The sequence below is a fragment of the Epinephelus fuscoguttatus genome, linkage group LG19 (genome assembly GCF_011397635.1).
Source record: "Epinephelus fuscoguttatus linkage group LG19, E.fuscoguttatus.final_Chr_v1".
Classification (NCBI taxonomy): domain Eukaryota; kingdom Metazoa; phylum Chordata; class Actinopteri; order Perciformes; family Serranidae; genus Epinephelus; species Epinephelus fuscoguttatus.
In genome coordinates this window covers 13,064,987-13,088,863 of record NC_064770.1, presented here as the reverse complement: position 1 = coordinate 13,088,863, position 23,877 = coordinate 13,064,987, and the positions used below count along the sequence as shown (strand labels likewise).

Sequence of the window (23,877 nt, the reverse complement as noted above, 5' to 3'; positions counted from 1 at the left end):
GAGCTAACCAGGGAACTGAGGGTGAGCATTGCCGTCCCGATATCAGTGCTAACCGTCATATGAGCGCAGTGCAGAGCTAAGGCAACGAGCTAGCCAGTGGGATACACTGCCATCAATGTACAGAGCAGTCATATTGGATTTTGAGGTTGAGGTTGGTAAAGTTCCTCCAATTTTCCAAGAACTTGGAACTTGGAAGATTCGATTTCCCGGTACAAATGGAACACACCATCATTAGCTGCTAGCCGCTGGCCCAGCCACCTCCATGTTGAGAGCCATGTGCAGTCAACATGTTCTCAACATGGAGGTGGCTGAGCCAGTGGCTAGCAGCTAATGGTGTTAACTCCATAACCAGCACTAGACAACAGCAACAGTGCTGACAGAGCTAACCAGGGAACTGAGGGTGAGCATTGCCGTCCCGATATCAGCGCTAACCGTCATATGAGCGCAGTGCAGAGCTAAGGCAACGAGCTAGCCAGTGGGATACATATGCACTAACATGAATGCACAGCTAGGCCGGCATTACAGTAACAAAAAACAGAGAAGCCCAGAACACACACAGAGGGAGCGTGACTTCATTCTCTGCTCAGGACGCTATCACTCCACTACATCATTGAATAGCAAATACTTGTTTACTGCTACATTAATGTTCTGAGTGTCATATTAAGAACCTTTAAACCATATCTTTTGCTTAGATTTATTATTATTGCTGCAAATAAATCATGAAAGGTCACACAATGCAGAATGAATTTTGTGTGTCTTTCTGTAATACTTTACTATTACGATTATGTTTTTCTTGTATTCTTCCTTACAAGGAGGTCAGAGGTCATGGTCTGCTATAAAACCACAGCCGTGCAGGGAGAGGGAGCTTCAGTATCTTGGTAATGGATACTTCAGCAGAACAGGGGTTTTGCAGGTTGACTGAAAATTTTACAGTCACTCAAAGAATATTTTCATCCATGTGACTAAATGTTTATCTTGTTTTTAAAAAGTAGCTACCCACGCTCTTCCCTGTAATACCCTCAGGTTATTCTTAGGAATTAATGAGCAATCTGGGCATTCCTGCAATATGTTACACCATATAATGTCAAACCACAAGATGGAGCCAAAGCACATGTCCCACACAACTAGTTGCTCCATCCAACTCCATTAACCTCCTGTTTTGGAACCATTTCTAAAATCCCTGTTTTACTCTACATACAACGCTGTGATGAAAACAAACAGACACACATAATGGAAAAAGGCAGTTTATTGCAACACATAACCAAAAAATAATCCAATGTATGCGTGTAAAAAGAACATACTGCTGTACTGAATAAAATCAAATAAATGAACATGTGGTAGCTTAAGATCTGATAGATTCAATAAATAGCTGCACAGATTTAAACAGTGTTTGATTACTCAAGCAGGAATGATATGCACGTTCAGGTGTGGCAGACCCCAGATACAATCCAGTCACACCCATAAAACATACCTCAGGACAGTCTGTAAAAACCCATCCTCTACTTTGTATGTATAACCTGTATCTCTTAAAATGATCATCACATCTCTTTCTTTGCAAGTGGCTGCATCCAAAGAGCTGCAAGTGCTGTTTTGGTTACATTTTGACAAGAAAATTGAATAAAACAGGCACACAAACACACAGACGATGCCATGGGGAAGAATACTGATATTCAAATAAGGAGCAGGATGTGGATACACAGTTTAAGGAAATAAATGGATGCTTTGGGAAAAAAAAGGTTTGACAGGAGTTTGCAGAAGAATTGCACAATGCTGAATAACAGGATTCACAGATAGTAGAAAGTGGTTGTGGGAGAGTGCGAGAGAAGAGTCGAGCAGATAAGGCGAGGTGAAGGGAAAGAACCAAAAGAGATGGATCCTTGTAGCTTCATGATGACCTCATGTGTACAAAAATCCAGAGATGGTATGATGATTTTCCTGTTCTCACGAAACTGTCGATGGTCTCGGTGGATTGTGGCAGCAGGGTTTTGGTCGGGGGGTTATGGTCAACGCAGCATCACCAGGCAGACAGGCTGGGGGTTTAATCTCTGTAGTTGTTGGTCTGGAGCTCCTAGCTGGGAGTGAGCGCAGGGCTTGGTTCAGTGCTGATGTTGACCAAACACTCACTGGACTTGAGGCTGGCCAGGGACTTGGAGCTTGGTAAAGAGGCCAGAGAGCCGCACAGACCCAGCATGGAGGGAGTGTTGTCTTTTCCTACGGGGAGAAAAAGAGAAAAAAAACACAATAAAATTGCAAGTCTGATCGTGCATACTTCAAGCTGCCCACATAAAGCACCATAAACAGCCATCAAGCCTGCCTTTGTATGAGCACTTATGTACATGTGCATGGGTGGCTGCCTCTGAAAGGCTTTTATGGAGCCATGGAAGGGGTACAAATATATTCCTACTCAAGCAGAAATGTTACTTTACGATTGTGTTTTCTCTGCTGGAGTATAACGAGTAAAATGTAGCTTATCTAACATGTTCTCGGTTACTTTGGAAGATTGTATTAAATGGCTTAAGTGCAACAAATAATAAAAGCACAACACAAATCTTTGCACGTTTTAAATGTTGCAATGAGGATGACGTGATGAATATAGTAGCAGTTAAATGCATTTTTACCTGCTGTAGTCCAGGCAGCATCTCCGTTCTGTCTCCCATCAGCCCTTTGGGAATCAGAGTTCAGACTGACCTCGGCAGAAAGTTGCTCCAAACTGTGGAAACTCCTCCTGGATGGACAAAAACATCATCAAAGTTCTGCACATTAATTGCATCTATCAACAGCTGCTTACTTATGCTATGTCTGGTATTTACCCATAGGGATCATATATTAAGATTTATGAATATATAGTAGGCTCATAAAAATAAAACATACCTGCGGAAAAGCTTGACATCACCCTGGTTGTTTGTGATGGTGGACCACTGGTTGACCAGCGGGATGGAAAGATCTTTAGTCAGGTGGGAGGAATCACAGGGCATGAGGGCAGAGCTGCACAAAGCACAGCACAGATAATTAAATTCAGACATGACACTTTTAACTATAGCAAGCAAATATGCATCTGAACATTCAAGTGGCAGAAAAAATCTGGTATCTCTTATGAATTTCAATGAGCCACTTTTTTAAAAAGTTATTAATATCATTCCACTCCCTGATGTTGTTACAGCACCTAATAGTGCCCCAATGCATCTTACATCATAAACCGGCAAAATCAAAAATTTCATCTGCATCAAATTTCAGTTTCTTTTTATCTTCCATTGAAAATATGACCAGTTATATTAAAGCAGGGGTAGGCAATTTACTTTTTGCCTCACTGGCCAAAAATCCCACAATAAACTTTGAGCATACTGTAACTCAAGTCGACTGAGAGAAAAAGTGTCTACACTGCAAAGCGACACAAAAAAGGAAGACGGACTTATCAACTTAAAAGAGAGTCTGATAAAAAATTAAATAAAACATCTATGTGTCAGCCCTGCGATAGTCTGGCGACCTGTCCAGGGTATACCCTGCCTCTCGCCCAATGTCAGCTGGGATAGGCTCCAGCCCCCCCGCGACCCTCAAGAGGATGAAGCGGTTAGAAGATGGATGGATGGATGGATGTCAATATCTGCAATATGTTTCAGAGATGGAAAGAAAATGTTGCTAATAGTTTAGCCCTCTGCAAACAGCAGCCAAAGCCTCATAGCTACAACTTAAGGTTTATGTTTATGTAGCTAACGTTAGCAAGAGTCTCAAATCACATTATGTCCTCCCACTCACTCCCTGCCGCTACAGACCACCTCTGGGAGGAGAGTAGGCAGAAGCTCTGCAGATGGACCCCAATCTGCAACCACAGCAACCCGAATCCAGCCAGCGCAAGCCCCAGCTCTGGGGAATGGACATCCTGACTCCCCGCCGTAGGATGGCTGAGCGAATAAGCTGTGCGCAACTGAACGATGAAATAGGATTTTTAAAAAATTAATGTATGGGAAAAATAATTTAGTGTAAGAAGGGCATGTATATGCCCCTGGTCACCTTTTCCAAATTTCTGCCAACCCCAGCTTTAAGTAGTTACATGAACTGCGAGGGTCCTAAGGACAGAGGGATGTCATATGCTGTAAAGTCCTGTGAGGCAAATTGTGATTTGTGATATTGGGCTTTATAAATATAATTGAATTGAATATGAACGATAACTGATTTTCTACAGAAGAAAATCTTCCATTGAAATAGCAGCTGTCTCTAGTCGTAAGGTTGTTTTAAAACTCCTCTTATAACCCCTGCTGAGACTGTATAATGCCAGAAAGATGTAACGCACACAGTTTAGTAGGAGCTTTTTAATAAGGTAAATGTGATCCAAAGTTTGTGTGTGTGCTTTCTCACAGTTGTGCCTGCAGCTCCAGCACGACGGCCTCCAGTTCCTTCTTCTCCTGCTGACTCTGGACTGTCAGCTCCTCCACCTTGCCTCTCAGGCGCTTGTTCTCTGTTTCCACGTTCTTCAGCTGTGACTCCCGCAGGCGCACCAGCTCCTCCAGGTAACCCTGCAACATGAAAGTAAGGAGACAGGGATTTGCAAGACAAGGCCCATAATTTAAACAGCTTTAACTTTTTTAGCAGTTGTTGTGAGTCACCTTCTGGGCATAGACAATCTTAAACCTCTGCTCCATCTTGCGACACTTGTTGCTCCAGCTCTCCTCATCGGTCACCAGAGGGATGTAGGGATGCTCGGGGACACTCTCTTCGCTGTTGCTGCTGTCCACACTGCGACGGTCCTCTTCGTCACTCAGGTAGTCATAGCTACACAGCAGACAGGCGATAGGTGTTGCAATCTTACACATGCACACTAATGTGACGCTAAAATTGGAGTGACAGGGCCGGTCTCACCTCTGCGTGAACTTCAGGTAAGGTGTGTAGTCGATCACAGCTGGGGATTTTCCATCCAGAGTCTCCCCCTTCAGGCAAAAACTGCAGAGAGACAAAAAACCCTAAGCTTCCTTTTCAGAAAGATCTGTGAAAAACTTATTTTTATGTCACAAACGCAACGGGTGTGTACATTTTCAGTAAAATCAATATATTCAAATGCAGTATGAAGGCAACATAAGCAAAAATGTTCAGCTTTACATATATATATATATATATATATATATATATATTCAGGGCATGCACTGTTATATATAATGTCCACTTTAATACTGTATATGTGTCAGACATACTTACACTTGCATAATTGATACAGAATGAGAAAGTACATATACTGTACATCTTATCATGATTTATTATTCATGAATACATACTACCCACTAATACCTTAACAGAGTTTCTAAATGTAGGCGTAGGGATCCTGCATGATCCAAAAGACTTTTAGGACAGATGTACTGATTTTTATTTGATGTATTCTTATTAAAGTAATAAAATAAGGTTTGAAATACTTAATTATTTCAGTATAATCTACAATCCTAAAATAGAAAATGCTGTATTATAACCTTAAGGTGCTGCATCCACTAAAGAATTTTTTCCCAACTGAAAATGCCTGGCATTCCCCAGGAACTCAGGAGCACTGGGTGCACTTAAGTGGCGTAGCATTTTTTTTTTTTTTTTTCAGCTGAGATGCTGTGGTTGCGTCTGGTTGCTATGACACAGAATATCTATGGAAATAAAAATGTTGGCATCAGGCAGAGTGCTTACTCTGGCCCTTGCTCTGGATGAAGGGAAGGCTGAAGCACATGGGGAGAAAGGATGGACTGCTGTGGGTTCATGAGAGGAAACATATATTAAAGGATAACTTTGGCATTTTTCAATCTGGACTCTAGTCTGGGGTGTACATGTGCCTGGGAGACTGATTTGAACATCAATTTTTGAAACTGGTCCAGTATTTAGCAGGATGGCAGCAACTAGCAGCTGCAAAGTGGGCTGCAATGTAAGCATGTGGGGCAACTGAGCACTGTCACTGTGTCTCCATTGGAAGTGGTTGTTTTTTAAACAGACCAGCTCAAACTGTTATTATAAGCTGCTGAAGTGTTTCTTTACCTTTCACTTGATCCAATTTGTCTTGTTAAGCGGAAGTTTTGATATCTCACAAGATGTCATTTGTTGCAGGAAGACTGCACTGGAAACGTGTGAGATTTGGAGAGAGTATGGCGACCACAGTTGTTTACAGCAAATGTAGTTTAGTGTTATCTAAAAGATTTTCAGTGTCATGGATGATTATTTACCCAATGCAACAACGACGATGAGGCCCTTGAATATGATCACTGTCCGTATTTATTTAAGCCGGAGTATATGCATGAAGAGCAGACAGAGAAAGGCACCAGAAGTTTTATTTTACTGTTTACATATTCATTATATCTTTCTGATGTTTCTTGTTATTAAACCATCCCCTTTGCTGCTGTGACACTGCAAATGTCCCTGCTGTGGGAATGAAAAATCATTATCTTATTAGCAAAGACTGTGTAAATGCTCCTAAAATAACTAACATAGCCATCGTCATTCTCGCCCGTAGGTATCTCCTTGATATATAGGAAGGGCAAATGTAGGCATAAATATAATAAAATATATTATAGGCCATATAACACCGAAGCATGAATGTGTTTTTCACTACATTCACAAGTCACATCTCATGAGATTCATGATTGTGACTTTCACTTGATGAGACAATAACAAACAGACCAGATCAAGTGAAAGGTAAAGAGACACTTCAGACACATATACTAACAATCTGAGCCTGTCTGTGTCAAAAATAACCACTTCTAATGGACATACAGTGATGGTTTTCAGTTGCCCCATATGCTTACATTGTGGCTGTTGTGTAACTGCCTGGCTGCTGCTGTCCAGCTCAATACTGAACCAATTTACCTCATAGTTTACATCAATCACCTAGACACACAGGCATGGGAAAATAGGGTCCAGGTTGAAAAATGCCAAATTTATCCTTTAATATATATACAGTATATCAACACATCTCTCCTCCATTGTTGTTGTTCAGCACCTGCACAAGTAAGATGTGACAGTCTTTGTGCTATTTCTCCTGCCCCTCCTCTACTGCGACTGAATGGCTGGGTAAAAAGTGACAGTAACAAGCACAGCGTTTTACCCAAAGTAGAATATTTTTCTTCAGCTCTGGGTGCTCAGAAATGCACAGTGCTCGGTGCAGAACAGACACTCAGTGCCTCATCACACTGCTGGCATTTGTAGCGTAGCCTAAATACACGAAGCTCCCATTAAATTTTTAAAATTACACTGGCCTCGGGAAAAATTCTTTGGTGTACACGGGCCCTAAGACCCCTGCAGTCTGCAGTGTGTGTCTTCACCTGAAGTCAATGGCACTCAGTCCGATCAGCATGCCGGTTAGGACTTGGGCCTCCTCTCTCAGCATAATGGCTCCATCATCATAGAACCTCCTGTCAGGTGAAGAAGTGGTTATCATCTCTGAACCTCCAGATATAATACTGACACAACAGTGATTCTACTTGCATTTCATATACATATTTATATTTGATGTTAAAAATCCGTAGCAGGAATGTACTTTCCTCTGGTGCAAAGAAATAATGTCTTTTGTCTTTTACTCTTAAATTGAGTGATTAGAATGTGCAGACAAACATGGCTAAAATGAGGAATATCAGATATGTCCCTTTAAATCATGAGTCTGACCTGGTTGTTCTTGTGTCCCTCAGTGCAGTGGACACATATTCAGACAGACGTTTCTCCATCAGCGCCACCCGAATCCATGCACGCCCCTGTAGGACAACGTAAGAAGTGAGCAAGAGCAGAGGGCATTCTTTGCTGCTCCCTAATGCAGTATCACACACACATACACACACACACACACACACAATTCTGCATACTCATATCCTTGCCTTGGCTCGTGATGTGCTGATATTCTCTATGTTTTCGATGCTGGCGATGCAGTTGTTCTGCACCTTGCTGCATGCCAGCCGGATGTATTCCCAGAAACTGCGCTGTCCATCTGAGCTGAACCAGCTTCCTGAACCTGGTCCAAGATTAAAACACAGAAACAAGATTACTTCTGCTCTGACAACAGCCCACACTGCAAGCATGCAACCACGGCAACAGTACTGCGAACAATTATCATACAGGTTTTTACTCTTTTTATAATATTTTGTTCCGTGGTTAATGGTCTGCAGTATTATCTAGTTTTTTACAATCTAATTCATACATTCAATGCCATATAAACCAATCTGTCCATCTCTTCCTGTGCTATATGTTACCTGCAGTGTTACCTTTGAAGCGGTGGCTGAGGATGTGCTCTAAAATGGCGGCAAAGTTAATAAACTCCTCGGATGAGTCATCTATGGGCTCTGCTGTGTACTTTTCTAGGAGAGTCTTCACAGAGAATCTGAAATAGAAGCACACAGAGACAGAGGAATTATAGAAACACAAGACAACTCAATGGAAAAACATTCTACTCTCCATCTGTGAAGGATTTGAACTTTCTGTTGGTTGTGTGCTGCACCAGCTGCTGAAACGCAGCCGTGTACTGTACCCAAGCAGACAAATGTACTACTGTATTTGAACCCTGCAACAATAGCAGGGAGGAGGGCTTCTTTTTTTCTTTTTTGGGAACCACGCCATCTTATCATACTGAGGTCACCCCAATTGTCTTGTGTACTGCACAATGTACCCGTTCAGTGCTTTGGCAGTGCTATCATGAAAACAACACAATTAACCCCCTGTCTTTTCAGCCTTTGTGCACGCTGTGCTTCCAGGTCCCTTTGGGTCTCGTCTCTCTGAGGGACCGGCTAGCATCAAAGCATGATCAAATAATTCCCTCCCCCTCATCTTTACAAGGTGGTCTGATCTATTTAGGGCAGCCGCTGCTGCAGCTTTAGTTTGGCTTTTGACCCTGCTGCACCGCAGGCAGTTATGCAGCTTGCATGTTAGGAGCCGGCATCCAAGCACGGGCTCGGGCTGACTGCCACTGCTTCGATGGGCAACACTAGCATCACAGAGGGCAAGACTGCCCTGGCAGTGGGAAACACCTCCATAGCCAGGGGAAAGACTACTGTAGCCATGGGCAAGTCCTCCATCTTCAGGGGAGTGACCACCACCTCCATGGGAGACTCCACGATCCAAAGGCAAAAGACGACTGTAGCGCTGGGACGGGCCAGCTTCAGCCGGGGAACCACAACCACCTCCTTCCGCAAAGCCTTGACGGGCAAGCGCAGGAACACCTAGATGGAAAACACCCCTGAAGCAAGGACTAAGACACCCAAAGCAGCAAAGCAGTCCAAAAAAGACTCTAACAATGAGTGGAAAACCACATTCTCGTCAAGCAAGACCTCCTTCACCAAAGGAAGGGTTTCAATCCTGAGGACTAAGTACGCCATCTCCTGGGGTAAATCCTCGATCTCCTGGAGCAGAACCACTGTAACTTTGTGCAAAATCAAGATAGCGGTGGGCGAAACCTCTGTCACACGAGGGGAGACCACGACCTCTCTCATCACTGTGACCTTCACCCATGGGACCAAGTCTGTGTCAGTGGTCAAAACCACCCTCATCAGGGGCAAAGAGAGGCACAGCAACATCTACTGGGATTTTCACACATGATTCCTACACACACTTAAAAACCCAAGGATATTTCTATTGGGTCAGTTTTAGCAGGTCAGTAGTGTCAAGAGTCAATAAAAAAGAGCTGCTACAGTATGTTTGTGATCAGTTTGTGTGTACAGGTCAATGTGGCACGACATCATCTGTTACGTGTATGCACAAGGTGGATTCCCAAGCAACAAAATGCTAAGTGAGCTGCAGATCTGATGGGGTTTGCAATCATCACTGAGAAATTCCAAAACCATGCTGAGCGCGTTATGTAAATGTGACAGCGATGAGATGGTGGTTTATGGTGTGTCGACTTGGCAGGGAGGGAAAAGTGTGAAACAGCCGTGTGGGATGTATGTGCAGACACAAGAGAGTGTGTGTGTTTTTCATCAGCACTGTTCTCCTGTATATTGTGTATGTACAGCTGTCAACATGACGACATCTTTGGTACAAATGTGGTATTTTTGTGCATGCTGATAAGATTGGTTCATTGCCTGCATTTCCATAACTATGCTGGCACCAGAAAAACAGTTTTGGGACTGTAAAAGCTGGTTGATGTAACGATGCTTATAAAAGTAACATGTCTAAACACTGCTTGGCTTGATTGTTTTGTAAATTAATCTAGTTTTTGTGAGATATTCTACCATCTAAAGACACAAATGGTAGAAATTAAAGACTCAAATGCTGTAATGAATTGAAAACAGTTCAGCAAGGACACATATGGGTAGTAAACACCGACTGAAGGAACCACACCCATATTTCACATGGAGGGGCGACACAAATACAGGAGGGGTGCAATCAAAGCCTCAACGACATGTGGAGAACATGAACGCATTTATACTTTTTCTTATCAAATCTAACACTGTGCAGCTCATTGCACATACGGTATATACAGTCGTACACAGAGGCTATGTCTTACAATCAGAGGCTATAGGGAACAATGGCTCAGAAGAAAGTGATGTCACCACAGATTGCCCGCTTTGCAACAATGTGTCCTTCAACCGTCCGGTGTCGTCGTGGAGATGGGACAATCGCTCCACTGTCCCTGTCCCCCCAGATAGGCTGTGGCCACCTACGGCTGCCTCTGTCCATTCACAGGGACACATGGGTGGTATGTGGCCTTCCAAAGCCCACGTTGATCATCTCAACGAAGGCATTATGCGACACGGGGGTCGCGCTATCCACGCTTAGCATTCTGGTCTGCTCTGGATTGTAGCTGATGTTACTATTACCCCCGAGGGGCAGAGCAGGACGTGCTGCATGAGTGTGCGATGCTTTGCGTCGAGTGAGCCCCAAACCCCGCCATCGAATCTGGGTCAGGAAGACGAGCTTCTCCTCAATGGGCAACACCAGCTTCACCGAGGGGAAGACGGCCTTAACCCTGGGCAACACCACCATAAAGAGGGGAAAGTCCAGGCTTGCAATGGGGAACTCCTCCATCACCAGGGGCAGGAGCACGACATCGCTGGGCTCCTCCACCATCACCAGCGGAAAGACCAAGATCGCCCTGGGGGGAGCCTCCTTCAGCAGAGGCACCACCACCACGTCTTTTCGAAAAGCCATCTTCCCCAAGCGCAAGACGCTCTAGATAGAGGGGACCTGATTGCGGGGTGGGGAGACTGGCACAAAATGTCAAGAGAGAGAACAAGAAAGAAGCACCATCACAGAGAACATTTGGGCGCCACAACAGCATCTGCACGGGGTCTGTTCCGACGGAGAGCCAAATCTGGATTAAATTTACTTTTGGACCTTTGACTTGTTTGTGGTCGTGCCGGATTTATCAAGGAAACAGGTCAGTGGCATCTAAATTCTGTCTCATGTTATATGCAAAGACCAAGTGGGTCAGTCAGGTTTCGAGGTATAATAGAGCTGCAGGGTGTTGTGTGCTCTACTTCACCATGACCCACAAACTTAGAAAAATCCACTTGGCAGGTGATGCCAGTAAGCCCATTTAACCTTCTTGAAGAGATCTGCTTTAAACCGAAGGCACTTCTTTGATATGACCTAAAGAAGTTTTGTTAGATATGATTTCTTAGAGAATTGTACTATTCTGTCTAAAACTTAAGTTGAAAAGCACGTAGTGGAAGATGTGGTCTAATCTGGTCATTTGTGCAGACTCCCAATGATAGAAACATTTATATAATCAAGCAATTCCTCATGATGCAGAGTGCCAAGCCCTTGGAAAACCACCAAGTGCCCCCAGCGGTTCCCAGGGCTCAGTATGGGAACCACCGATTAATGGCTACCCCATTGTTGATGTGATAGAGTTTGAAATCATAACAGAAGAAAGTCAGCTGTTGCAAAAGGCCTCTCTGACCCAATACGGTGGCAGCGTTATCTCAAAAGGAACATTACGGCAGATCGTTTTAAATTAACTGAAATAATTTGATCTGAAGGGGGAATTGCTGGCGTGCCTCAAATGCAAATGGATGGAGTGGAAAGCAACATGCTCTTGGTACGATTTGACACTGAAAAACAACTGCAGAACCTTCTGACAAGCTTCTTTTGTGCCCCCTCTCACTCAGCCTGGATCGCCGCCAAGCCCACTCTCAGCTCTCTCTTTAAATGCCCTGTTGTTCTCCTTTCTCACCCCTCTACTGTACTTACACAAGTGCGTTTGATCCGCAGCACCACCTCAGAGAACCAAAACTACATTTATCAGCAGTGACACCTAATCTAAACACACACAAAGCTTCACATTAACTCTGTCTGCTTTCATTTTTTTCTTTTTTTTCCCCCTGACTCCTTTCTCTTTCTCTTTCTTCCTCTTTCTGTCTCTCTCTTTAGTCTTGGCATAACCAGCAGGATCAGATGACACAGGCAGACTCCTCACAGGCCGCAGCATTGTGTAACACCAGCCAGTGCTGTTGTTTATCGTCCTGGATTGTCGAGGGAGGCATCCTGTCCTGTCCTGCCCTGGATCTGCACAAACAGCCAAGAGAAAGAATGCCGTGCGCTTTGATAAATGTTGGGAAAAGAATGATAATTTGGGCCAAATCCGAATAGACTAAAAGATGTGAAAATGCAAATAGAGCAGGGCGTGTCTCTCTCTCACCGGCCCTGTCTGGGAGTAAGCGTCCAGGCAAAGTGTTTCATGGTCAGAGGAGGTGTAGAGGGATCAGTGTGCAAGATGGACAGTAAGGGTGTTGGGCTGAGAAGCACTGAGAGTGTAAAGCAGATGTTTGAACCTGACAGGGGGTTAAATGAAGAATAACAGCGTGTCACAGAGAAATTGGTGGTGGGAGAGTAGGCTGCTGATCGGTACATGAGAGACTCCCAAATGTTTAGTCAGACCTACTGAAACTTCTGCTGTAATTTCACATATTTTATGGTAAAAATAAGTGTAGTTTGGAAATCAGGGAAACTGCAAAGAAGGAATACCAGATATGCATGCTACTTCCATCTTGGGTGGAAAGTGGCATCCATTACAATTGTTCCGACTTTAAAAAAGCACAAAGAGCCACCCACTTGCAGAAGCATGTCCACCAGATATGAATATGTGATTGTGTTTACTACAGCACACACAGAACATTTTATTCCCGTCTCTGGAGCCACGCCCCGGAAGAGCTCAAACCTCAGCCAAAGATGAACCACATCTCCTTTTACTCCCTGTTCCTTTTGTTTACAGGACGCAGCTGAGGGGACGACACCTCACATCAGACCTGCCAAGTCTCACTCATCTTATCTATGTTTTCTTAGGTTCCCCATGTCCATGGCAACGCTGTGCCTCCAGTCACGGACGACGGCATGAGAGCTCATAGCCAGACTAATGCATCCAAACAGTCAATTTTAAACATTACAGTACAGCATGTAGCCTTTAAACCAAATTACCCAGTGACTGCTCAGATAAACAAACTGGACTCTTATGAAAATTCCCTCCGACTGCAGAAAGCCTCAGCGCTGCCACGTTAAGATAAAACCTGTTGCTCGTGGCAACAGCACAGAGATAGTCAATCATGATGACACTGCTGTCACTGTGGACACGATGCATATCACAGTGTCTCCTCAAAGCCATTAAGTTTCTTTGCATTTCCTGATGCTTTCAGGTAAAAAACGTTGCAGCTAAAATCATAATTATTTTCATTTATTACCTCCAGTGTGAAGGCTGATAAAAGCCACTGCGGGAGGAGAACACTGGACAAGTTTTGGACTGGATGAACTCAAAAATGCCTCAATATTCTTCTTTGTCAACATTACGAAGCTGCAACTTTTTCACCCGACCGCAGCAGTCTCTTTCATTATTTTTCTCTGCCATTATCATTCTTTATTGTAGCACTCTCAAGTCCCTGACTCGGGCCTCTTGCAGAAACTGTTCCCTGTGGTGGTGCAAATGTTTGATCAGGTTATCCTATATTATACCCAAATGTCTATTGCTGTACATATGTGTTTCTAATTCAAATGGGCTCCTTCTGTTTCGTATCACACTGTAAAGAAGGCACTGAATCACTGAGCAGATGCCTGTGCTTGGTATTTGTGGCCCACATTATGCCTGATCACGTAAATACACTTTTAAAAAAAAAGACTGTGATGCCAGCTTGTCTTTATTATGACCCCAGTAACTGACAGTGAAACATGTGACAAGTGAACTTCTCGGCTCCAAACGTGCTCAGAAACAGCCCTCTTCTCTAAAGTCCCACAAATTGACAAAACTTCATCAACTTGTTGGGAGTTGAAAATGTTAATCTCTGTGTCTACTGATTGTATTTAGATGTGACAGTGAGGGAAAAGAGGTCAGACTTCATATATGCACATACATGCATGTATTAGGGGAAAATAAAGGCTTGGCCTGGTGTTCTAATCTCGCACTAACATCAGCTTAGTTACTGTAGCCAGGCAGCAGTTGAAGCTGTGGAAGTAGCTGTGTCTCAGCAGCTCGACAGAGCCTGGATCCTGTATCCTGCACCAACAACACGCCCAGCCTGCTTGAATGCACAGCCAAGGGTCCGCTGCTGATTTCACGATCTCTCTCCAATGAGACTGTACGAACACACTTGACTACTTGAATCAACTCTGACCTGAACGGCATCAAGAAGAAAAACATTTAAGAAAGGGGGTCAGAAACATCATGAATGAGGAGATGCAGATCTGACAGCGACACAGACGCGCCTGGAAGAAGTTGCCCTCCGACTGAACCTAATCAATGTCATGTTGTTCATTAGAAAACGAAACAAAACTGTGTAGTAAGCATTACTGATGGAAAGCTGTTTGAGATTTATTTCCGTCTCGTCCTGTGTGTTTGTCATTAAAATGCTTAAATGATTAAATTGGTCTTAGCAAGGTCAGGCCAAACTGAAAACAACAGTGTTTTTGTTCCCTCGCTAATCTTTCTCTGTGTTGTGAGTCCTTTGTGAGAACTTTTCTTTATTTGCAGGCATGCTCTGTGTGATGTTGTGTGTTTTGCTTCTCTGTACGTGTCACTAAAATGCAGACAGGACCTTGGATAGAGAGGTACTGGAATAAAAATGCTTGATTGTGTGTGTATTTGAGAGTCTGGACTTTGTCTTTTTAATTTGAATGTTTTTAAAACGTTTACTGTGAATAAGGCCAAGACAAAGACAGCGTGACTTCCTAGAGAGTAGAACAGAAAAGAGTTAAGAGCAGGATGGGGATGCATGACTTTGGCAGAACGCCTGCAAGCTCTACAAAAATAATTATGTTCCTGTTTGCAACACCATTTATGACTAGAGTCAATTTGCAATTCAAGACCCATAGTAATGCTATAATAAATTTTACAAGAGCACTATAAAAGTATCAAGGCACAGCAGTGATTTTCCTACAAATCTCTGGTGATGGCGCGGAATATAAAAATACTATAAAGCTAGATAAGGTCACTAAAATAGCTCTTTCAGCTTTTGTATATTGTATTGAAGGATATTACCTCAGGCTCTATGAGGATAAATACTTTTCTGTGTTTTTTTTGTTTTGTTTTGTTTTGTTTTTTTACATTTTATAGACTAAAAAATTTTCATTTAGCAATTAATCAAGGAAATAAGCTGCAGATTGACTGATAATGAAATTAATTGTTGCAGTTCCAACATTAAAGACACATATTAAGGCAGAGTTGGAGAATTGTAGCAACATGAATTAAGACACTTCCAAGTCCAACACTGACACAATAATGATGGATATGTATCTGGGGTACCAATAATGGATGCAGTTTATTTGCAGTTCAAAATCTATGGTAATCCTTTAGATAATGTCAAAGGGATGTCCTCAAAACATAACAACTGCTCTGTATCCCTGTTAAGAAAACTATAATCAATTTAAGACTGAAACTGGATTATCAAAGCAAAACAGTAATGTATGTATATTTTATTTATACTTGACTAAAACACCATAAAATAGGAAGAGATTCATAACTAATATGTCTTTCAGAGACAGTTTCATTCCAAAAAGAACATTTATGTGTTGTTGTTGTTGTTGATGTGTTTTTGATACAGTTTACACTCAGTTGTGCAAAGTAAATTCCCCTTGGGTCAATAAAGGTTTCATTTCAAATACAACAATAGATTTTAAGTGAAGTCAATTTTATATTAGACTGCAAACAGGCTTTTAAGATCAGGGGTTCCCAACCTGAAGGGGTCACAAACTAAATCTGTGGGTCCCAAGCCAAGATGATTAAGAGAGAAGAAGGGAAAAAAATGGAAATATACATATTTATCCTATTTCCTTTTTCTGACTTTATGTAATAGTTTCCTTTTTTCTGGTAAAGTACTGGATACATTCACGTCCTCTGGGTCACTGAAAATCATTCAAACAGAGTTAAAAAAAATCACTCTTGGTCAAAGGACTCACTATTCGTGTCCACACTACCGCCTCAACCTGCAATTAGAGGTTAAAAGTAGACATTCCTTCACTGCTGACTTAGATCATACTGAGCTACACGATAGATGTCTTAAAATGTCAATCATGTGCATACAAATGACACCACTGTAGAAGAAGCCTCATTTCTTGCCCAGTAACATTTGAACACTCAATCTAAGAGACATGCCATCAGGTGAGTTTCTGATACACATGCGTTTACAGCTCTAACCTCTCTGATCACTGTACAAGACAGTGATTTATGACACGGCACATCACAGTCCATCAGCACTCACTGTACTGTGTAGGCTGAGGGACACTGATGGAGGGAGGAGTCCTTGCACTGCTCCCAATGCCCTTGTCCCATTCAGGCACTCAACCTCACTGTGATGGAGGAGGAAACCTGCTATTGACTGTTGGATTTTTTTTCTCCAGCTCTGTTATAGACAATATCAGCCCACTAGTCTATTTGTTATTATTTCAAGCTGCATTTATCACTACAGTCAGGAATCAAGCAGGTGCCTCAACCTGTTAAAAATAAAAGAGACTTTCCTGTGAGAGATATTAGAGGAATCCTAAATAAATGCCATACCAATATGATCTTTAAAAGAATGTTACAGCACAGTGCATGAAGGAAATGCAAAGGAACCCGTTGGGAATATAATAGGTCTAAGGGGTGTGATGGCAGGGGTATGTGAAGGTGAACACGCACCTGCCTCCTTTGCATCCCCAGCATTTCTATAAATATGTCCATTATGCTGCATTATTTCTCATCCGCTGTGTGTGCTGCTGCCCCCTGTTTCACTTCAGGTATACATAAACATCCTCTGTGGTCAGATGGTTAAAATAACCAGAGCAGCATGCAGGGACTGGCACTTGCAGATAACGCTGTAAATGGACGGTGTCGTGATGTATACCTGCAAACCGTGATGAGGTTTTTCCGCTCCACACCGACGCTCCGAGCAGACGCCTTTTTCGATGTCAGACCCATAGCCATTGCTGTCTGAATGCAGCCCGACTCCATCCAGCGGCGGCCCCGGGGCCTCTTCGGGATCCGTGCCCAGGCCAGGACCCCTCCCTCCGCGGGCCCTGTGTCCTACAAACACCCGCTGTCCTCTGCGGGGAGCCACGGATGATGATGATGCTGGAGGAGGAGGAGGAGGAGGACAGGACAGAACAGCGGCTGCCAGAGTCAGGTTAAAGATGACTAAATGCACAGGTTCCGGTCAGTACTTTCGAAATAAAATCGCTTTCACTTATTTGAGTTTCATTGTGCTGATTGTTAAATAATGGTACTTTTATTTCGACCTTTATTTCCGGTTTTATTCAGGGGACGTCATGCACTTGGCACAGCTGAGAGAAATGATGCCTTCACGTACTTTTGTATACTCGTATCAAATAACTTTCAAGATATAAATACAACTTCAAAACACTCTCAAACACCTAAGATAGGAAAAATATCACAGACTATTCCAAAGTCAACAGCAACGAAGTCTCTAATTCAGACTTTTTTTTCAATTCCCGTGGACATGAATTAAATGCGTCTCTGACAACTGTGGTGACAGAGAAGCACAGAACACAGACTCTCTTCTGGTAAAAAATAAAGCACATTTTATATTTTGTGAAATCTATGTTTTTTATCCTATATTACAGTTCATTTGTTTATTTCTACTGTCCTTGCTTTATGTCACAATTCTAGAGCTGACACGTTTATGCAATCTTTTGTCTTTTTGTCCCTTATTTGGCACATTTTAAATAAATGTAAAAATGAAAAGACATTGTAAGGCCCCATGGATACTAGATTGATTAACTTTCTTATCCCAAAATGAAACTGGTTTAAAGAGGGGGCACACATGGCAGTACCTGTGTTGGCACATGATGTCATACCACACAGGCAGAGGGGAAAAAATACAGCAATAACCAGTACACTATCATAGACAAGTTTCAAGGTACTGACAGTCAATGTCAAATCTCAAATCAAAATCTTAGATCTCAACAATACCGATGAAATATTAATCAAAAGGGGGAAAAAAGTACTGCAGGGGTTAAAATATTGGCATAAAATATAACATGTACAAATATAAAGAACAATATATATCTTTGGTAGACAGGTGTACAATTGTTGCAAAATGAATAATACATTTTGTAATTTTCCCATTATATATTTATGTTTTTGATTCTTGATGTACATTGCCTTTGCAGTTATTTCCTCTTGGTATGTTTATTGCTTGCACTAAAAACCAAGGCAAGTTCCTTTGAAGTGAACACCTGCTTGGCAGTAGGGTAGCAGCAGGAAACGGTGTCAAGGTATAGCATGATATGAAAATACACTGGTTCAACTTCTAAAAAAACAGAAAACAATCTGCATTGATCTTTTGAAGTAGTTCCAAAGCTGGCATTTTTGAGTGAATCCTATGAGTCTTTTATAATCTGACAAACTCAATTAGTTAAGTACAACCAACATGATTTGCTTTGACCGTAAAAAGCTTAATTTAGTTGAACTAATTTAATATGTATCCAAAATTTGTGGTGATATTAAGTCGTCAAACTATTTTATTTAAGATATTCCAACTTATTTATTGTAATTCCATCCAACTCTGAAAAAAGATGTCAGGCGCACACTCTAAGACTCGATGCAAAAATATTTTCTTTTATTCAAGTACCAACGTTTCGACTAGACCGTCTTCATCAGGGTTTACCCCCAACCTGCGCTCCTCCTCTCTCTTCACCTGTAAATTCCATCCAACTCACCACATTTTGACCAACTTCTTAAAATAAGTTGTCAGCCGACTAAAACATACATAACATAAGCATTATCTACAAACCACCACTAACCCCATGAATCCTTTTTAGAGCGTACCATGTATATTTGCTTGCCTACAATACTGGGGGGAAAATGCAACTTGATGGAGGAGCTTACCTTTATTTTGGTTATTTCCAAAGGAAAGAGTTTTAACACACACTTCCATTTTTTTTTTTTATAATTGGTTTCAAATCAATAAAACATGTGTTCAACCCAAGATAACCCTTCCATTTTCATTCCTTTAAGGGTCATTCTATCTGATGATGATAATAAAAAAATAAAATGAAATATAATATGATAATAATAATAATAATAATAATAATAATAACGTTAAACCGCAATATCTCCTGAGACAGTTTTTGTACCATGAAAATCTCATACTGTTGCAACACTACTTCGCAATAAACGTTGTTCTGACTCTGGATAAACTGAATGTAAAGGTATCATAAACCGTGTGTGTGTCTTCTATGAGTAAAAGTACATATAATTCACAGAAAACTGAATTTGCTTAACGTATTAATATTTAGAATATGTTTTAGTTGCTGAATGAATTAGACAGTAGTGATTCTCTTCTTCACCAGCAGGAGGGCACTAGCCAAGACTCCAAGACACTAGAGGGCGCTGTGGTGACAGCCGTTATTTATATACTTAAGGCAAGATGGCGGAGTCTGAAGAGCCAAAAGCGGGTCCTTGCACTTTTCTGTTCAAAAAATCTACCAAGAAATTCTCTGGACGAAAGAGAAAAGCAAGCGACAGCGACAAAGGTAGTACCTCATGAATTAGCTGCTGTTTCTTTTGTTTATCATGACGAGAATCCCCTGTGGTGGTATTACACTATGGCTTTGTTAACGGTCCTGATATGTCAAACACAGAATGTCTTTACTGGCAAGTGTTTGTGTGTTCTTATATTCCCGTCTTTAATAATAACAATGATATTTACCTGATAAGAACCAGACGAACAGAAAGACCCGAGCGACTCTGTAAACTGAGCAGGATGTAAACCTCATAAATTTTCGTCAGTGTTAAAAAACAGCTCCCTCGTTTGTGCTGCGTTCTGGGTCCCTCGGAATTCGGGGGCGTATGTCTTGTTGACGCAGTCTGCGTTTTGTGGTTTGACAGTTCAATAACACAAAAATTGGCATTGTTAGGAAAACGATTCAGATCCATTCCTTAAATGAAAGTACTAACTGTAATACTACATCGTGCAAACACTCCGCTACAAGTAAAAGCCTACATTCAAAAGTGTACTTAAGTTAAAGTAGGCTATGTATCAGTTTAAAGGAATACTTCACCCACAGAATGATCATTTGTAAATCACCTACCCCGTGTTACATTCAGTTCATGAGAAAACCTTTTTTTGCACACCTCTGTGGTAAAAGAAGAATCCAAAAACAGAGAAAAATCTTGATGAATAGGAGTAAAAAATTTAACAGTAATACTATATCAAAACCTCTGTATACAAATTCACACAAGTCGTGCAGTAAAATCCAAGTTTCATGTATCCAGTAAGATGCTCAGTACTTCCCCAAACCTTACTATGTAAATTACTTCCCAACTAAAGTGAGTAGTGCACCTGGCCCAAGCCCACGCATTTCAAATCTGCATGTGCATTCTTGTAAGCAGAGGCCAAATGCATGGGCTTCCCCAAGCATATCTTTGCCTGAGACTGTCTGGAAGTCTTTTGAATAGTAAGGTTTTTATTGAAAATGCATGTGTTGGGAAGTACAGAGCATACAACTGAAGAAATGAGACTTGGATCATACTACACGAGTTGTGTGAGAGTTAGTAAATGAATGTTTTTGATATAGTTTTGCTGTCGTCAAATGCATCCCCCCTTTACTTAAATTCATAAAGAATTTTCTCCATTTTTGTTTACTGAATGCATACGAGAGAAACAAAGGTTTCTTCACAAATTCAAGGTTATATGGGGTGAGTAATTGATATACAATTAGTTGTTTTGTGGGAGGAAGAAAGTAGTGGTCAAGTAATTTAAGCTGACAGACAAACGTAGTGGATTAAAACATCGTAGAAAGTGGCATAAACAGAAAAGATTTAGGTACCTCGAACTTGTACTTCAGTGTAGTACTTCTGTAAATGTACGTAATTACACCTCACCACTGGAAATACACAGGTATCACCCCCTGTGGGCTTGATTGGTAGCTGTAAAAAGTTCAAACAGAATTTGGACTTCAAGACAAGGTGCAAAAAGTAAGCTCAACTTGGTCTTTTTTCAGATAGCAACAGTGATGAGGACCAGAGCTCTGTGGTCAGAAGAGACAAGAAAGATGCTCGATTGAACCCCATGATTCAAAGGGTACTATACTAATAATAATATTTTGAATTCCATTTTGAGTTTAAAACTGAAGTAAGCTTGACAATGGTGTCTTGTTCCTTGTTCAGACAAAGAAGGTGGAGAAAGAAAAAGCATCTTCCAGTGACAGTGAAAGTGAGAAAGAGGAGAAGAAGATCACTGTTGCCTACAAGTCCACACGGTCAGCAGTGAGTGAAGACTTTTTTTTTTTTTTTTTTTTAAATACTGCATTTTGTAAGAGTGGCAGGAACCATAAAGTGGTTGGTTGAAAACTCCTGGTCAGGGAAGGTGAATGATAAACAACAACTATGGTCTTAGTGTGTGGTTCTGAAACCACAATCTCTTGACTGTAGAAATCTTTCTTACTCTTTTCTATTCTTTCATTCTTGCCCCAAAAAAGAAACCAGAGGGACCTGAGGACATGGGAGCAACTGCTACGTATGAGCTGGACACAGAGAGAGACAAGGACGCTCAGGCCATCTTTGAGAGGAGCCAGAAAATTCAAGAGGTATACAGTGATGTTACTCTTATTGTTTATGAGGTGTTTCTTTATACATATTGATGCATTTTTGAAATATGCAGTATTTTATATTACTTACTTGATGATGCCTTTTCCCCTTTTACAGGAGCTGGAAGGTAAAGAGGACGATAAAATCTACCGCGGCATTAACAACTACCAAAAATTCATCAAGCCTAAAGATACCACCATGGGCAATGCCTCCTCTGGCATGGTCAGGTGAGTACTTGGGGTAGACACAAGACACTCTTCACATATAAATGCTAACATGTGATCAATTATTGTTGATACATTCAATTTTTTTTTAACAGGAAAGGACCAATCCGAGCCCCTGAACACCTGAGAGCCACAGTCAGGTGGGACTACCAGCCGGACATCTGCAAAGACTATAAGGAGACTGGTTTCTGTGGTTTTGGAGGTGGGTATGAGATTTGTACCATTAAAATATCAAAGTGACATGTTGAATAACTAAAACTCTTAAACATTTTGACCATTCACTTCAGTGTTCTTCTCCTCTGCTATTAGACAGCTGCAAGTTCCTCCATGACAGATCAGACTACAAACATGGCTGGCAGATTGAGCGGGAACTGGAAGAGGGCAGATATGGAGCTAATGGTGAGTTCAGGAAGGGCGTTTCATGTTCATTTTTTGTGGCAGCACTTCCTAAACAATACTGCGCTTTCATCTAGATGATGAGAACTACGAGGTGAGCAGTGATGAAGAGGATTTGCCCTTCAAGTGCTTCATCTGCAGAGAGTCCTTCAAGAATCCCATCATCACAAAGTAAGCCTCTTTGTTCTTCTGCTTCCTCATTGTGCAGAGCTGTGTTTTTTACCAGTTGCAATGTGTTAACCAGTTAAACATCTCCCAGGTGCAGGCACTACTTCTGTGAGACCTGTGCTCTTCAGCATTACCGCAAGTCCAAGCGTTGCTATGTGTGCAACACGCAAACCAACGGTGTCTTCAACCCCGCTAAGGGTAAGTAGATTCTCATAAGACTCTTGAGAAGGAGGAATACATTTCTTCTTCTTTTAAAGGCCCAGACACACCAAACTGACCTCAAAAAACTAGTGGCAACAAAGCCCAACTGTTGTCGCCTAATGTCACCTGCATCCCGGCCCAAAAGTTGCACTTAAATACACCGCAGTACAATAGCCAACAGCCAACTAGCAGGTACGTTCTGTGCCTGTGTGAGAGGAAGTAACCCTCCACACCAGCAGATGGTGGCAGTCTGTATTTGTCATTCAAAAAGAGAAACCAGAAGACCGACAGGACTGAGTCAAGACGCACGTTGGCCAGTTAGCACTAAGAACAAATGATATGCACTGTGTACTAGTAAACAATAAAGCGAACAATTACAAACCATTTCTGCTGAAGCTCAGTGGTTGAAGAGCTCAAAAATCTTACCTCATTTAACAAGTTTCAATCCCACGCTCTCTTGATCTTTGTCATTTGTTTGCTTTCTTGACATCAGTTTCTCTTCTTGTGCACTGAGCTGAACAGCCAATCAGAGAGGTTTCATTTACCAACAGGCTCCGCCAGCTGTGATGCCGTTTTAATATGCTCAATCAGCTGAAAAAAAAAAAAACAGACAGGGCCTGACTAGTGCCAACAGTGTGGGACACACCGCGTTAACTAGTGTGTGTGTGTGTGTGTGTGTGTGTGTGTGTGTGTGTGTGTGTGTGTGTGGGCCCTATGAAATAAATGTGACAAATGCAACTTAATGACTTGCTTTAATCTAATTTTCTTCCTTTTTATTCTAGAGCTGATGGCCAAGATGGAGAAACGCAAGGCCGCAACAGACCAGCCACCATCAGATGAGGACGATTAGCAGCATCTGAACCTTTTCAACCCTCCTTTTATGTGTTTGTCTGTGTAAATTTGGAATAAACAACTTTTTTTAGACAGTAAACTGCCTCACTG

General features: G+C 41.9%; 2 protein-coding genes and 1 long non-coding RNA gene across 5 annotated transcripts; 2 read left to right on the top strand and 1 right to left on the bottom strand.

Annotated features, from left to right (window-relative positions):
• Positions 1-1,228: 1,228 nt before the first annotated feature.
• Positions 1,229-20,335, bottom strand: rundc3aa (RUN domain containing 3Aa). Of its 3 annotated transcripts, none has more exons than XM_049562520.1 (12): positions 20,067-20,335; positions 17,241-17,467; positions 8,196-8,323; positions 7,824-7,957; positions 7,618-7,703; positions 7,278-7,367; positions 4,855-4,935; positions 4,602-4,767; positions 4,354-4,511; positions 2,872-2,985; positions 2,619-2,725; positions 1,229-2,211 (listed from the first exon to the last, which is right to left on the bottom strand). In XM_049562520.1, the coding sequence occupies exons 2-12, from the start codon at positions 17,345-17,347 to the stop codon at positions 2,069-2,071; spliced, it is 1,314 nt and encodes a 437-aa protein (XP_049418477.1). In that variant the 5' UTR covers positions 17,348-17,467; positions 20,067-20,335; the 3' UTR covers positions 1,229-2,068. The 3 variants fall into 3 exon arrangements, with proteins under 3 accessions (XP_049418477.1, XP_049418479.1, XP_049418478.1); XM_049562522.1 differs by having other exon boundaries at positions 8,208-8,323; positions 20,067-20,333; XM_049562521.1 differs by lacking the exon at positions 20,067-20,335 and having other exon boundaries at positions 17,241-17,687.
• Positions 11,107-15,003, top strand: LOC125880202 (uncharacterized). Its single transcript, XR_007448021.1, has 2 exons — positions 11,107-11,314; positions 12,310-15,003. It is a non-coding gene; the product is annotated as an uncharacterized LOC125880202 (long non-coding RNA).
• Positions 19,769-23,858, top strand: rnf113a (ring finger protein 113A). The gene is made up of 10 exons (XM_049562527.1): positions 19,769-19,890; positions 21,361-21,440; positions 21,527-21,625; positions 21,838-21,945; positions 22,064-22,173; positions 22,266-22,372; positions 22,480-22,569; positions 22,644-22,737; positions 22,826-22,932; positions 23,718-23,858. The coding sequence occupies exons 1-10, from the start codon at positions 19,785-19,787 to the stop codon at positions 23,783-23,785; spliced, it is 969 nt and encodes a 322-aa protein (XP_049418484.1). The 5' UTR covers positions 19,769-19,784; the 3' UTR covers positions 23,786-23,858.
• The last annotated feature ends 19 nt before the right edge of the window (positions 23,859-23,877 follow it).

Excerpts from the sequence above, each read along its gene's own strand:
- rundc3aa (XM_049562520.1), bottom strand. The coding sequence starts at position 17,347 with ATGGAGTCGGGCTGCATTCAGACAGCAATGGCTATGGGTCTGACATCG. Across the intron at positions 7,704-7,823 it reads TCAGCACATCACGAGCCAAG|GGGCGTGCATGGATTCGGGT; the intron begins GCAAGGATATGA and ends GTTGTCCTACAG. Across the intron at positions 4,768-4,854 it reads TACCTGAAGTTCACGCAGAG|CTATGACTACCTGAGTGACG; the intron begins GTGAGACCGGCC and ends TCTGCTGTGTAG.
- rnf113a (XM_049562527.1), top strand. The coding sequence starts at position 19,785 with ATGGCGGAGTCTGAAGAGCCAAAAGCGGGTCCTTGCACTTTTCTGTTC. Across the intron at positions 21,946-22,063 it reads GGAGCCAGAAAATTCAAGAG|GAGCTGGAAGGTAAAGAGGA; the intron begins GTATACAGTGAT and ends CCCCTTTTACAG. Across the intron at positions 22,373-22,479 it reads TGGTTTCTGTGGTTTTGGAG|ACAGCTGCAAGTTCCTCCAT; the intron begins GTGGGTATGAGA and ends CTCTGCTATTAG.